Raw genomic sequence first — 13,724 nt, forward strand, 5'->3', positions numbered from 1 at the left:
GTAAGCAGATTTGCCATACATTTGCCCATCAGCCCATCCTTCACCTATTAGATTCCCAGTTACTTGTCAGTCAAAATGACATGATGACTTTTATAGTCTGTGACTCTAAGATACTTTATATGCCTCAGGGGTAGGTTTACTCTCTACACTTGCATTAGGGCTAGAGAGTCAGCGTGATACATTTGGAAGACTGGTTTTGCAGCCAGAGGACCTGAATTCAAATCTTGCCCTACTCATTTACTAATTTCCTTTTCATACTTCTTGTAGGACTTTGTATAAGTTATTTACATTCTCTGTACCTCAGTGCCCTCAACTATAAAAACCAAGATTGGCACTAGATGACTTCTAAGGCACCTTCTGCCACTAAATCTGCAATCCTTTAATCACAAGTGAGAACATACCCCTATTCTACTCTCCTTAGTAGCCAAGAATTAATAGCTTTAGATGCTCAGTGCAGGGACTGTGGAGAAGAAGAAAGTGTGTGATGGAGAACAGGCAGGAATTGTCTGGAATTGAAGAACCATTAGGTAATGCTTAATGGAAAATCCAATAAATGATCCAGTTTCCATGGAAATTAGTTCAAGAAAGGGGGCAGATTTCAGCTCAGCAACCATTAAATTTTCATTAAAGTACATACTGAAAACTGACCTTCTCTAAGAAGTCTTCTCTGACTTGTCTTAGGTCAAAACTACCTTTTCTCTTCTATTATAATGTAAGATCCTTGGAGGCAAGACTGTCTTTTGCTTCTTTTTGTATCCTTAACACTTAGCAAAGTGTCTGATAACACAGTAAGCATTTTAAAAATGTTTATCGATTGAGTTATTGTATTGTAGGTATCTATCTAGAACCACAGCAGTATTAGAGTTGGAAAGGGACATTAGAGGTCCTCACATTCAACTCTCTCATTTACAAATAAGGAAACAAAGACTCAAGGGGGGGGGGGGGGATGATTGGATGATTTATCTAAGTGACAGTGAAAGGGAACTTGGGCTGTAACAAAAAATAAACTTTTGAATTCTCTAAATGTTTCATCTAAATGGAGAGAGTAGTGGACTAGGAGTTCCAGGTTCAGTTCTGTGACATTGAGCAAGTTACTTCCTCTCAACTTCCTCATCTGTTAAATGGAGGAATTGGATCCTTCTCTAAATTCAATCATTGTCCAAATGTTTTCTCTCTCCAAAAAGACTGGAAATCTATTAGACATGCAAAAAAAATGTTAAGGACAACAAAAAGGTCTTTTATAGACATGAACTGAAGCAAGAAAAGGAACAAGGGAGAAGAAATTCAATGCTTGGGGGCAGATGGCATCATGCTAATGGACTCAAAGAATGTCTGAAGTCAGACTGGAAAAAATCAAAACTATTCAATCTTCCTAATTTGCTTCTACCTAGTTTTATGAAGAGCCAAGAAATCTAACCTGGCCTTAGGCTGCTAGGTTGCAAAAATGGAAGAAAAGGGACCAGAATGACAATGACAATACCACTATACTGAGGCCTGATCTGACCCTATGTACCATATCTGAAGAGTTTCATTCAGTTCTGGATCCCAGATTTTAAGAGGGGCACTGATGGACTGAAACATGTTGGAGTTGATCAGCTAAGATAGTGGGTAGGCTCTCAGAGAAACCTCACAAGGGCTTGCTGAAGGACTTGGATACCAGGTTCCTCAGGAGGGATAAGAGTTAGTCTGTGTCATCCCAGAGAACAGACTAGGAGACAAGTGAAAGATACTAAAGGGAGACAGATTTCTGCTCAATCTAAGGAAGATTTGCCTAACAATCAGAGCCATTCAAAGAATGGAACAGGCTTTCTTCTAAAAGGAATGAGACCTATCTCCCCATCCCAGAGTCAGAAGTATCTCAACAGAGATTAGATGGCTATTTATGGCTATTAGATGGCTATCTATGCGATAGAGTATATTAGGAAAACTAAAAGAAAATGGACCAAAATGACCTTTGAGGTTCCTTCCAATTCTGAAATTCTGGTAGATAGATGGATGATAGAAAACAGATGTGTCTGGGGGGGAGGGCATTGTGAGCCAGTATATGCATGATCAATTGTCAACTCTTGCCATTTCTACTTCTCATTCCTATGTGCTGTCTCCTCCCTTGAAGCCAATGTGCTCACTCACTCATATTCATGGACCTCCATCTCTTTTCCATTTTGACTCAGCAATATCCTTTCTTCCTCAAGTCCTATCCCACCACCCAAATCATGCACTTGGGTCTATTTTTCTCTGGCCACACTTTTCTTAGCTGCTATTCAGGGCAGCTACAGAGCGCAGAGTTGAGACTGGAGTCAAGGAAGAATTGAGTTCAAATATGTTCTCATCCACTATTAGCTTGAGCAAATCACTTGACCTCTCTGCCTCAGCACCCTCATCTGTAAAATGGGGAATAGCACCTCCTTCCTAGGATTATTGTGAGGGAGATGATATATCACTTACCATTGCGTAGCTATGTACTATGTAAATATTTGCTATTATTATTATTTCCCATTCCCCTCTCCATAGTGGATCACTCTGCCCCTTCTTACTGGTCTCAGGGAAATTAAAATTTCTAAGCATTACCTAAGGAAAAGAAGAGTGTCATGGCCCTGTGCACACAGCAGGTGCTCAACAAATGCCTGAGAAGGGAACACTAGGCTGTAAAGTCAAATGTCAATTACATCATCTTTCTTCTTAAGTCTAGTCTGACTTGCTTTGCTCTGGGGCAGGTAGCCACCCCACCCTGCCCCCTCTGCAACAGCCCTCCTCCAGATCCTAGCCTTTAGACCCTTTGTTCAGGACCCTGACAGCCATGGGCTGCCACCACTCACTTGAGCTGATGATTTCGCAGTTCTTTCTCAGCAGGCTCCCCATCCTTCTCTCCAGGTTCCTTTTCCACAGAGTCATACATGGATAGGGCCTTGTGTCTGGTCTTATGCCTCCGGGGAGGCTCCTCTCCATTCTCTCCCTTGGCTCCAGGCTCTCCTTCCCGGGTTCCGGAGCGGGAGCCGCCCCGATGCCGCGCCCGACGCTCGGCCTTGGCTCCACTAACGGCACCGTTGCCCTCTTTGCCCGGTGGCTCTGCCGAGTGCCGGTGGGCACGGTGCCGCCGGTGCTCCTTCTCAGTGGTGATGTCCTCCACAGAGCCCCGGCGGTGGTGCCTCCGGCCCCCTTCCTGGCCCCGGGAACGTTCACATTTCCCCTCTTTATTGCCCCCAGTCTCCTTACTTCGACTCCGGCGCTGCCGGTGCCGGTCCTCTTTATTGGCAATGCCCGACTCCCCATTTTCCTCCCTGATACTGTCTATCTTCTCCTGCTCCCCAGTCCCTGTCTTTTCCTTTTCTTTCTCCTTTTCCTTTTCCCTATGCCGGTGGTGCTTGCGGGGCATCTCAGGGCCCTCAGCAGGTGCGCTGGGGGACACTTTGACTGGCTCTGTGGCCTCCAGCCCCTCCCCAGCCCCTGCTTTGGCCCCTGAGGCGCGGACGCCTTCTTCCCCACGGGGCTCCACCACCAGGGGTCGATCCAAGTGAGTCTTCATATCAGGACGGATGTGGAGGGTGGTGGTATAGCGGAGACGCTCCTCAGGGTCCATCTCACTGTATAGGGCCTCACAGCTGGCCTGAAAATTGTGGAGCCGGATCTGACTGGTGCGCTGCTCCCACACAGATCTGGCCTTGGCTGAGTTCTGCTGTTTGCTGCAGAAAGAAAGGAAGATAAGGGGGTGAATATCTTCCTGTCTTCACATGCCCCCCCCCCATACACTCCTCCCTTTCCTCTCTTCCTTTTCTTTTTAAACTTGTTTTATCTTAAAAGGTCTAAAATTGTTATTCTGGAGGGGAAATCACATAAAGGAAGCACACAGAGATGGAGAGAAATGGTTAGTGGAGGTAGAATTATGGGTGAAGGAAGCTCCTGGATCATCTATGCTCATAACAGGCCTGTTCTGGTTGGGGAGAGGGGAGGAGAAGGAAGGAAATGGTACTTCATGAAGTCCCAGTGCAAGATAATAGATTCAGAGCTGTAAAGGACATTAGGATTCAAGAAAATTCAACCTCCTCGTTCTACAAACTGAGGCTCAGAGAGATTAGATAACTTGCCCAGCAAGTATCTGAGGCAGGACTGGAACCCAAGTCTGAGTCCAGTGCCCTAGCCACTATACCATATTCCACCTTCATTCCTCCATTCACCTCTTCTCTCCTCCTCCCCTCCTCCAATACATGACCCTCATCCCTCACTGCAACCTGCTGGGTGGGGTTAGTTTCCTGCAGGGGAACTTCCTTCCCTCTCACCTGTCACAAGATCAAAGTTCACAAATGTTGACCTTAAATGGTCCAACTAGGGAATTAGAATTGGACCAGATGCTCACAGACACAGAGGGAAGGAGAGACTTTATGCTCCCAGATCCTCATTCATGCCTCTGAGGAGATCCTTGTTACCTGGGTCTCTTACTGTGTTGGTAGATCTCTTCATGAAAATTTTTGGAGGAAGAGACAAAATTGATGTCTTAGCTGGACTCAAATTACTTCCACGCACACTGTTACTCCCTAGGAATGCTGATGGATAGTTTTCCTATCTTCCACTAGATAGTCTTGCCAATCTCTTGGGGGGGAAACTGGGAGAACTAAGGAGAAGATGGCTGAGGAGTGGGGTAATACTTGTATATGACTGAAGACAGGGAGTTTTCTGAACTGGTAGAAGGGATCCTGAATGTGATTCACAGATGTGCCCTGGATCAAAAGAAATACCCAAAGAAGTCAGGCATATGGAAAGGTATTATTTGGGTGCTCCTGAAAGATATATAAGGCTGCAGTCTTATCAAAACTGGCCTAAGAAATCAAGAAGTTTGAGCAGGGATGGAGATAAACACCATTAGCTTCATCCCCATTCCTTCCTGCTTAAAGAGCTTTGTCTCTTCTTCCTATCATCCTTTCTTTTCTTCCTTCCCATCCTCTTTTCTACCCTCCCCTCCCACACATACTCACATACACACACACACACACACACACACACACACACACACACACACACACACAAACATGTCCAGAGCAACTGGGTTACTTTGGGATTGAGAGTGCAGGGAAAAGGAAGAAATTAGCATGAATGTTAATTAAACTTCACTGGAAATCGGTTTCTGCTTCCACTCGCCCCCAAGGACTGGGACTAGGCTTTACTAAGAAAAAGCTGGTTAGATCCAGGGGATGTCTGGGAGCTCACAACAGAATTCTGTCTCAGGGACAGAAAGATGGAAATTTTCTGAGGCTGCCCTGTAACTATGGGAACCCTATCAGGTTTTACACAGTCTGTTGGGCTAGACTCTAACCCACATGTATATGCATGCACACACACACACACACACACACACACACAAACACTCCTCGGCCTTGAGCCACCGGTTTCAGTTGCAAGCTGTATGGGTTAGTTTGTGAAGGAGCCAGGAGAAATGAAGAGATTATTTCATGAAGAGAAATGGGGGGGGGGTGAAACAATCAGAGGAGAAATTAGGCCATCATTGGTATGACGAAGTGCTGCCCAGATATTCTCCAAGGGCTCGGCGACCAAGGATTCTACACCATCTCCCCCCGCCCCACTTCCACTGAATCTCATCAGAAGGAACAAGGGCAGCCTCCCTCCCCAAGGATATCTGGCATCAGAAGGACCATCTTACCTCCTGCACAGTTCAAACCACATTTTAGGACAATCATTTTGCAACTATTCAAATAAATAAGAGCTATTTCTTCTTTTGTCCATAGTTAGAGACACTGAGGCACTTCTATTCTCTTCGGTCCTGACACTTGGAAACATCACTAAGACCTCTTATACTCCCCTCACCCTACCCCACAGGCATCAAAACTTTCTGGGAGCCTGTCAAGAGCCTTAATACTGAATTTTATCAGTGTCATAGCACTAGGAGACTACCCCAAGCTTGTGTCCCTGTGGATAAGCTCCATTCTACCAGCCCTAAGAGCCCTGAGGAGCTGGGGCCTCCTTTGTCACCATCCTCCCTAGTAGAGATTTTGCCTGATGTGTCCACCCCCCAATTTGTGAGACTGATCACCGCATCATCATCCCCATCAGCATCAATGTCAAGGCATTCATACAACTGTATCATAACTCCTGAATTATCTCTAGTGCTTCCTTTGTTACAAAGCACTTCACATGTATATCCTCTAATTTGGTACTGTCACTTTGTGACCAATGGCAAGTCCATGGACCCTTATCTCCAATTTATACTGTGAATCAAAATGGCAGATGTGATATCTCATTAATCCTGAATCATTGGAGCACAGATCTAGAGGTGATTTTAGTCCAAAACCCTCTTCCTGAAAGCCCAGAAAGGTTCAATGAATACTATCTGCCTTTAATCATAGAATTTGAACCTAAGTCCTCAGACTTCAGATCCATTTCTCCTTTCATTGTACCACTGTGGCCATGTTTAATCTAGGATTGATCCCAGAATCTCATTAAGCTAGTGTTCTAAATACTGCACTAACTAGGTTGAAAAGCTACTCTTCCTTGAGTAAATACTTTGGACTTTATAAAACTCCCTGTAAAGTAAAACCTTTGGTTGGATGATTCTCATAGCCCTCTCAACTGACCCAGCACAGATGGCCATGTCTCAGCTTCAGAGGCCCGGCCTGTGGACAGGGATGGGAAATGGGATGAGATCAGGTAGATGGCAGCACTAATACAGGAAAGCACCTGAGTAAGCATTGCATTCATGTTTATGGATGGAGATGGGGCAGACATGATGAATAGAAGCTGAGGCAAGTGAAGCTGCTGGGTCTGGAGCACCTCCACTAATATCTGCTTAGACTCAGTGGTGTTCATGGAAACCCCACAAGTGACCTTATCAGTATGATCCACAGCTATCTATGTGCTTCTGTCACAAAACCTGGTTTGACTGACATCTTCTCCTATCCAGGCCAGCTTAAAGCTGTAGCTCTATGGGCCCAGAATCCAGGCTCTCCTGCCCATCTCTGTGTGAATACCCATTCCCCAAAGAAAGTTTCTAAGACGTATTAGTAGAATCAGGATTTATAACAGCTAGCATAAAGTGAAATGCCCATTCTCCTGCCTTCCCAATATGAAAATTCAGTTGGTTATTTCTGGGACCATTCACAGGTATCCACACTCCAGAGTGTAATCCTTGGAATGGGCTGAAGTATGTCTGAAGCATGTAAGGGGAGTAGAGAAGGGCTCCTCTGAAGCCTTTCTTCCTTTTCTTTTGTTTCTACCCTAAATACCCTCATGAAGAGATCTGGTGTCTTACTTAATGACATTTACTGAGGGGCTGTTGTAAATACAGACCTAACTGAGGATGCTAGAAACTGCACACATACACACATCCTTTGGATTTAGAGGCTTCTGCTCATAGAAATCCTATAAAAACAATCCTCAGTGCCACCAAGCAAAGCCTTAGAAAGAGAACCACCAGTTTCACCTCAAGCTTGGACTTAAATAAACAAGATACTTAAAGAGTTCATCTGTGGTACTTTCAAAATATTTGATTCCTGGACTCATGAGGAGAAGGCAGAAAGAGAAGAGTGTCCAGATGCATGATTTCATCAGTGTTTGGGAATTCCCACTATGATATAGATTAGAATCTTTGTTGTCTGGGGTGCTGAGATTTAGATAGGGTGCCCACTAGTTTGATTTAGAGACAGGATGAAGCTGGATCTTTCTAACTACAAAGCCAGCCTTGCATCTAATATGGATGCTGCTTCAATCTCTCTTTTTTCCTCCAAATCTATTATTTCATATGTGTGGAGAACTATGACAAAATAGTGGAAATTCCCTTCATTGAAACAGATCCAGAGGGGCAGTTAGGTGGCACAGTGGATAGAGCACTGGCCCTGGAGTCAGGAAGACCTAAATTCAAATCCATCCTCAGACATTTAATAATTACCTGTGTGATCTTGGGCAAGTCACTTAATTCCATTGCCTTGCAAAAAAAAAAAAAAAGAAATAGATCTAGAATTTATAATCCTGAGATAGCATCATCTGCTTCCAGTCATACAGCCAGTTATATGTCAAAGGGAAGACTTGACCCCAGGTCTCCCTTATTCCAAATCCAAATCTCTGATTGAAATATATCCCTGCTCTCCCCACCTAATTTAGATAATTAATATTTACAGTCTATTCTGATCCAGTGTTGAAATGGGACAACCCATTGCTCCTTCCCATCATTTAGCTAGATGTTTAAGGCTACCTCCATGGTTGAAGTACATCAAAGGGGAACTACAGAACTGCAATATTGAAAGAATTTCTCCATTGTTATGTCCAATCAACTCACAGGAGAGAGAGTAATGGGTCCACTCTTATGAACTTGGAGGAAGCTTAGTCCAGTATAAAATACTGATAGAAATATAAACTGAAGACAGGAATTGTGCCTGGTAGAAGATCTGAACACCTGGTCATTTAGACTGGTTATTTATAGTGGGTATAGATTCTCCCAGATCTCCCTTAGTAAGTGTCAGTCATGCTAGCTACTGCCTCCCTCACTCTGAGGGGACCTAAGTCCTTATTCACTGAGTTTCCCAGTTTTGGGGAATCATATTATTCCAGTTAGCCCATAGGAGTGCACTGAAAGGGGAAGAGCTCCTACTAACATTTTTGTTTTTGCAAGGCTAAGTGACTTGCCCAGGGTCATATAGCTAAGTAAGTATTAAGTGCCTGAGGTCAGATTTGAACTCAGGACTGGTACTCTATTCACTGTGCCACTTAGCTTCCCCTTCTACTAACATATTGGGAAGGCCTTGGGAGGTGTCCTGCTTCTAATTGTCACCAATCAGTGGAAATCAGTCACTGAGCAGCCCCAGTATGGGAGGGTGTTTCTGACAAGACAGGAGTAAGATAACCATAAAATAAAAATAAATAAATAGAAATCCAATCCTTCAAGAAAAGGACAATGTAGAAAGAGCACCTGAGGAGTCCACATCTTCCCTATGACTGCATTGGGGGTGATAAGGTCTGATTCAGCATGGCAGCAGCACCCCTGGTAGCAAAGCAGTAGGTTCAGTTTCTGGGCTAGGTCAGCCTGTTGCCACTCATGGACCAATGTGAACAAGATTCTCCTTCATGAATCCAGTGAGATAAAAATGAAGTTTGGGGAAAATGGCACACTCTGACCAAAATAGATCCCATCCTGATGAGTGTTTTAGTAAAGAGTTAGGAAACAAGCTTTAAGGGTTTCTCAAAATGAACAGGCTTAAAGTCAGACAAATGAGAGAGACACCATTTAGGGAGCACAGCGGGACCTTGAGTCAGGTGGTTAAGCACCGAGGCTGGCAGATCTATCTCAGAATCTTTTTCCAATGCTAGGTGCCCTATGGCTGAATCTGCCTCTCATATCCTGTCTCCAGGACTCTCCTGCTCTGCTTTCAGATGACTAAGCCAGAAAATTGACTCCAGGTTCTTTATCTTTGCTTAGAGAATAAATGAACAAGTGACTTATGTAGTCCCTGCCTGGTATCTCTCCCCAGTCTCACAGTGTAAGCCTATAGGGTAGGTGATCTCCTAATCTCATTGAAATGATCCATAGCCTAGCAATGCTAGAGAAGATCTATCAAAGGGCTGAGCCCTCTAACTGTCCTCATGAACCTTTCTCCAGCCCAAAGCCCAAGCCCAAACATGGAGAACCACAAAAACCACCAGAGACAACACAATATCCAAAATGAAAAGAAACCAAAATAGTAAAGTCAGGCATGTTAGAGATAGGGACGGTAGACCAGACAGACAGACAGACTAGACAGACAGATTGACAGAGACAGAGAAAGAAAAGGGAGGGGTGGGAGTAGTACTGAACTATAACATTTCCTACACAAAACATCAGACAGTTCTTCTATTCAGGGTGGAGATGCTGACACGACCCATCCAGGCCTAGGAGATATTTGATCCAATGATGTGAATGGCTTTTAGGAAGGAATAGGAGTTAAGCAGGCGAGGAAATGAGCCACATGGGTGCATATATCAGAGAGCCATTTATGGAATATTGTAACAGAGAGCAACTCACGGTGAATTTACGCTGGAGGCGGATGAGCTGCGAGATACAGTGCCTCGATTTTGCTTTACAAAACTGCACATGCAAAAAACAGAACAGAACCAAAGGTGAGAAAAATAAGATAAAATTCTAACACATAGGGAAGAGACTTGGACAGCTTTGGCCTGGCCTGGCCTGGCTTGTCTGGAGAATGACTGCAGCCGCATCTTGGAAGGAAACCAGGGAGGCTTTCAGAAAGTGCACCAGCTACAAAAGAAAACCATCTCCTCAAAGAAGGGAACACAGGGGTAGGTAGGTGGGAAGAAATGCCACCAGAGTTGACTCCCACCCCTTCCCGAAAATACCCTTTGAAAAACCAAAGCTCAGAAGATAATGAGAAACCATTAACCTTGGCCTCTCCCCCATTCCTCTACCTCTACCTTCCAACCTCTTGAAAACTGGTCTGAGGCTCTGGGTCTTTTTCCTTTCCATTCAGCCAGAAGGTGTACTGACACCCTTCTCAGGCTCTGTCACAAGCATCCATGACTTGGGGGAGTTGGAGTAGGATCACTGCCAGGGATTGCCTTTTGGTGTGTGTGAAGAGGAGCACCATGAGCTAAAGATCACTGTTCAGTTTGTCCCACATAAGTCTACCATTAAAAAAAAGAAAAAAAAAAACAAAAAACCCAACAAAATTCCTTCTACTGGTTTTCCCAGTCTCTTAACCTCAGTTCAGGTATCTTCTATCTATGGTGAGAGAACTCTTTGATGCTCAAGTTTATAGACTTGATACACAATTTTGAAACTCAAGTTTATAGATTATTTAGAGAATGATTTAAATCTAAGCTATTAAGAACTACGACAACATCAACAACAACAATAATAATTACCATTTAAAGGCCACTTTTATCATTTGATCCTCACAACAACCTGTGATGTAGGTGCTAGTTATCTCCATTTTACAGATCAGAAATCTGAAGATAGAAAATAATAAATGATTTGTCCAAGGTCTCATAGCTAGTATATGAGGCAGAATATGAACTCATTTTTATGGCTCTGAGTTCAGGACTTTATCCGTTGTGCCACCATGCTGCCTAAGTTTTCATCATAAATTTAAAACTAAGAAGTTTTCTGAATACTTTGTACATTTTTTTAATGCTGGAATCAGGGATGTACTGGAGTCAGATTGTACCAGCTCAGGTTATTATTCAGGTGAATGTTTAAACTTTAAAATCAACAAATCCTACAAAAATCAGGGCATGATTGTTTAGATGATTGTCTAGACTAGGTGCAGGGAATCTTTTCTCTTCAAGAGTCATTTGGTTACTGAACATCATCTGAGGGTCAAACAAAATATCAACTTAAAAATTAGTCAAATATTCGATTAACTCAACCCTAAAAAGTTCCTATATTTATTGAATCCTGCTTGCAGTTGCCATGGCAGCACCAGACCAAATGATTTTGGTGTGCAATTATTTTTTGGTTTTTGCAAGGCAATGGGCTTAAGCGGCTTGCCCAAGGCCACACAGCTAGGTAATTTTTAAGTGTCTGAGGTCAGATTTGAACTCAGGTCCTCCTGACTCCAGGGCCAGTGCCCTATCCACTGCACAACCTAGCCACCCCCAGACAAAAAGATTTTGAACCAGAAGGTTGGATGTTCCTCAACTCTGGTTTAGATTTAAGAAAGTGATGGGGAAAATGCAACTAGTTTCTGATTAAACTTAAAAGTGTGTTGGGTACAATTTTCCCCAGGATAACTGGTTGTTAAACCTTTAGCAGCATACCCTGACTAGACTCACTTATTTAGGATCCTGGAGATTATCAATTTCAAATTTTGTTACAGAAGAGGAAAGTCAGTCCAGAAAAAAAAAGAAGAAAATTACTTGTCCATGGGGAAGTAGTAAATAGAATCTTGACTGAAATGTATTTCTTCTGACTCCTCCTTAAGGGGTCTGCCTCTAAAATACCCAAATACCTCCATGAAATCTAAATACTGGATTTAATTTACATCACTGTTTCTCACAAGGCAGTTAAATTGTCTGAAGATGGACCAATGGGCTTCTTTTTCCTCTGAGGCTTCTCAAAAAGGAGCACTGTAGGGGTAGTTAGGTGGTGCAGTAGATAGAGCACTGGCCCTGGAGTCAGGAGTACCTGAGTTCAAATCTGACCTCAGACACTTAATAATTACCTAGCTGTGTGGCCTTGGGCAAGCTACTTAACCCCATTGCCTTGCAAAAACCTAAAAATAAAAAAAATTTAATAAAAATAAGGGGGGCAGCTAGGCAGCACAGTGGATAGAGCACTGGTCCTGGAGTCAAGGAGTACCTGAGTTCAAATCCGGCTTCAGACACTTGATCATTACATAGCTGTGTGACCTTGGGCAAGCTACTTAACCCCATTGCCTTGCAAAAGCCTTAAAAAAAGATTCCTGAAACTAGAGATAGACAGTTCATCAATGAAACTTCTTAATACCATGGTGATCTAGAATTACACATTCAAGCCGACTGCAGTAGAATCTTACCAGCTAGTAGAAAAAAATTCATATGTTAAAAAGGAGCACTGTCCTTTCCAATTTGTTCAGCTGCCTTAATGACTTCTGGTCTGGGCAATGAAATGTGAGCACAAGTTTCCTAGGCTTAGCTTCTTAAGAAGGCATATTCCTTCTAAGTCTGAGAACATAAGGAAATCAGGAGATGGGTCAGCCCAGAGATGATTACACAAGGTGCTAGGAAGGACAAAGACTGGATTCTCCATTCTATTCCTTGTCTCAGTTCCTTTCCAGGTCTAGGCTTGAGGGAATTCCCTCAGACCTGCTTTAGGCTGAGACTGGATCCTCTACCTGAAGGCCAGGACTAAGCAGGACTACTGCTCCAGGGGATTTGGAAGCTTCTTGGTAAAGTTGGTACTAGGTCCATCTTGTAAGAAAGATGATAAAACCCTGGATTTGCCAGTTCTCTAATGTTCTTGCAGGGACCATTAGCAAACATTAGCTGAACCGTATCCCTTGGTCAGCTTGCAGTTTGTTCAGGGTTGAATGCCAGAACTAAAAAGGTTCTGGGGCTGAGGGAGAAGGGAAAACATGGGACCCAGTAATACTGAAGTTCTTCTGAGTCACAGTCCAAATCTAGACAACTTGGATTGCTAAAAGTTCACGAGTGGGAAGTAAGTCTAATCATAGTAGGATTCCAAAAGGAGCTAGTCTCTTTACACCATCAGCTGCCCATTAAACCAGAAAAAGCCATGGGTAGCGAATACACAGACCTAGAATGCGTCATGGAACACCATACATCATCCCAGTGGTCAAGGAGAAGGATGGATGTCTGGAGCCACTGTAATACCCAATCATCTGTCATAGACAAGTCTCCAAAATAGGGATTTATAGATTTCTTTGCCTTCTTTTTTTTGACAGATGACCTTTCTTCTGTTCTAAGGGCATAGATTAAATTAAAGCCCTTTGATTCACTGGCCAAACTCACAATGGTCTAGCTCTGGAATGCATTCTAGAGATCTGGGAACACAGATCTCTACATTGTTTTGTCCCTCAGATAGGCAGAAACCATCTTTCCATCCTATTTCTCAGTCCCCAAAAAGACAAATCCTGAAGGTTGTTCTTTCCACTTGACATCACTTTCCCAAGGTCTCCATCATGACACTCATGGAACTCCATATCACCCCATCAGACTAGAACCCGGCAGACTAGAACCAGCTCTAAAAGGTACCCCCCACTCTCTACCCCAACATGTCAACATCATTCCGTTTC

General features: G+C 43.6%; 1 protein-coding gene across 1 annotated transcript in view; it reads right to left on the reverse strand.

Moving 5' to 3' along the window:
* The window catches only part of CACNA1B (calcium voltage-gated channel subunit alpha1 B), a 249,476-nt gene that overhangs the window by 115,205 nt on the left and 120,547 nt on the right, over positions 1-13,724 (reverse strand). Inside the window, exon 19 of the mRNA XM_074210540.1 lies at positions 2,817-3,680. Coding sequence (XP_074066641.1) covers positions 2,817-3,680 — 864 coding nt within the window. The remainder of the gene's footprint in view (positions 1-2,816; positions 3,681-13,724) is intronic.

Source organism: Macrotis lagotis, chromosome 1 (genome assembly GCF_037893015.1).
Source record: "Macrotis lagotis isolate mMagLag1 chromosome 1, bilby.v1.9.chrom.fasta, whole genome shotgun sequence".
Classification (NCBI taxonomy): Eukaryota; Metazoa; Chordata; class Mammalia; order Peramelemorphia; family Peramelidae; genus Macrotis; species Macrotis lagotis.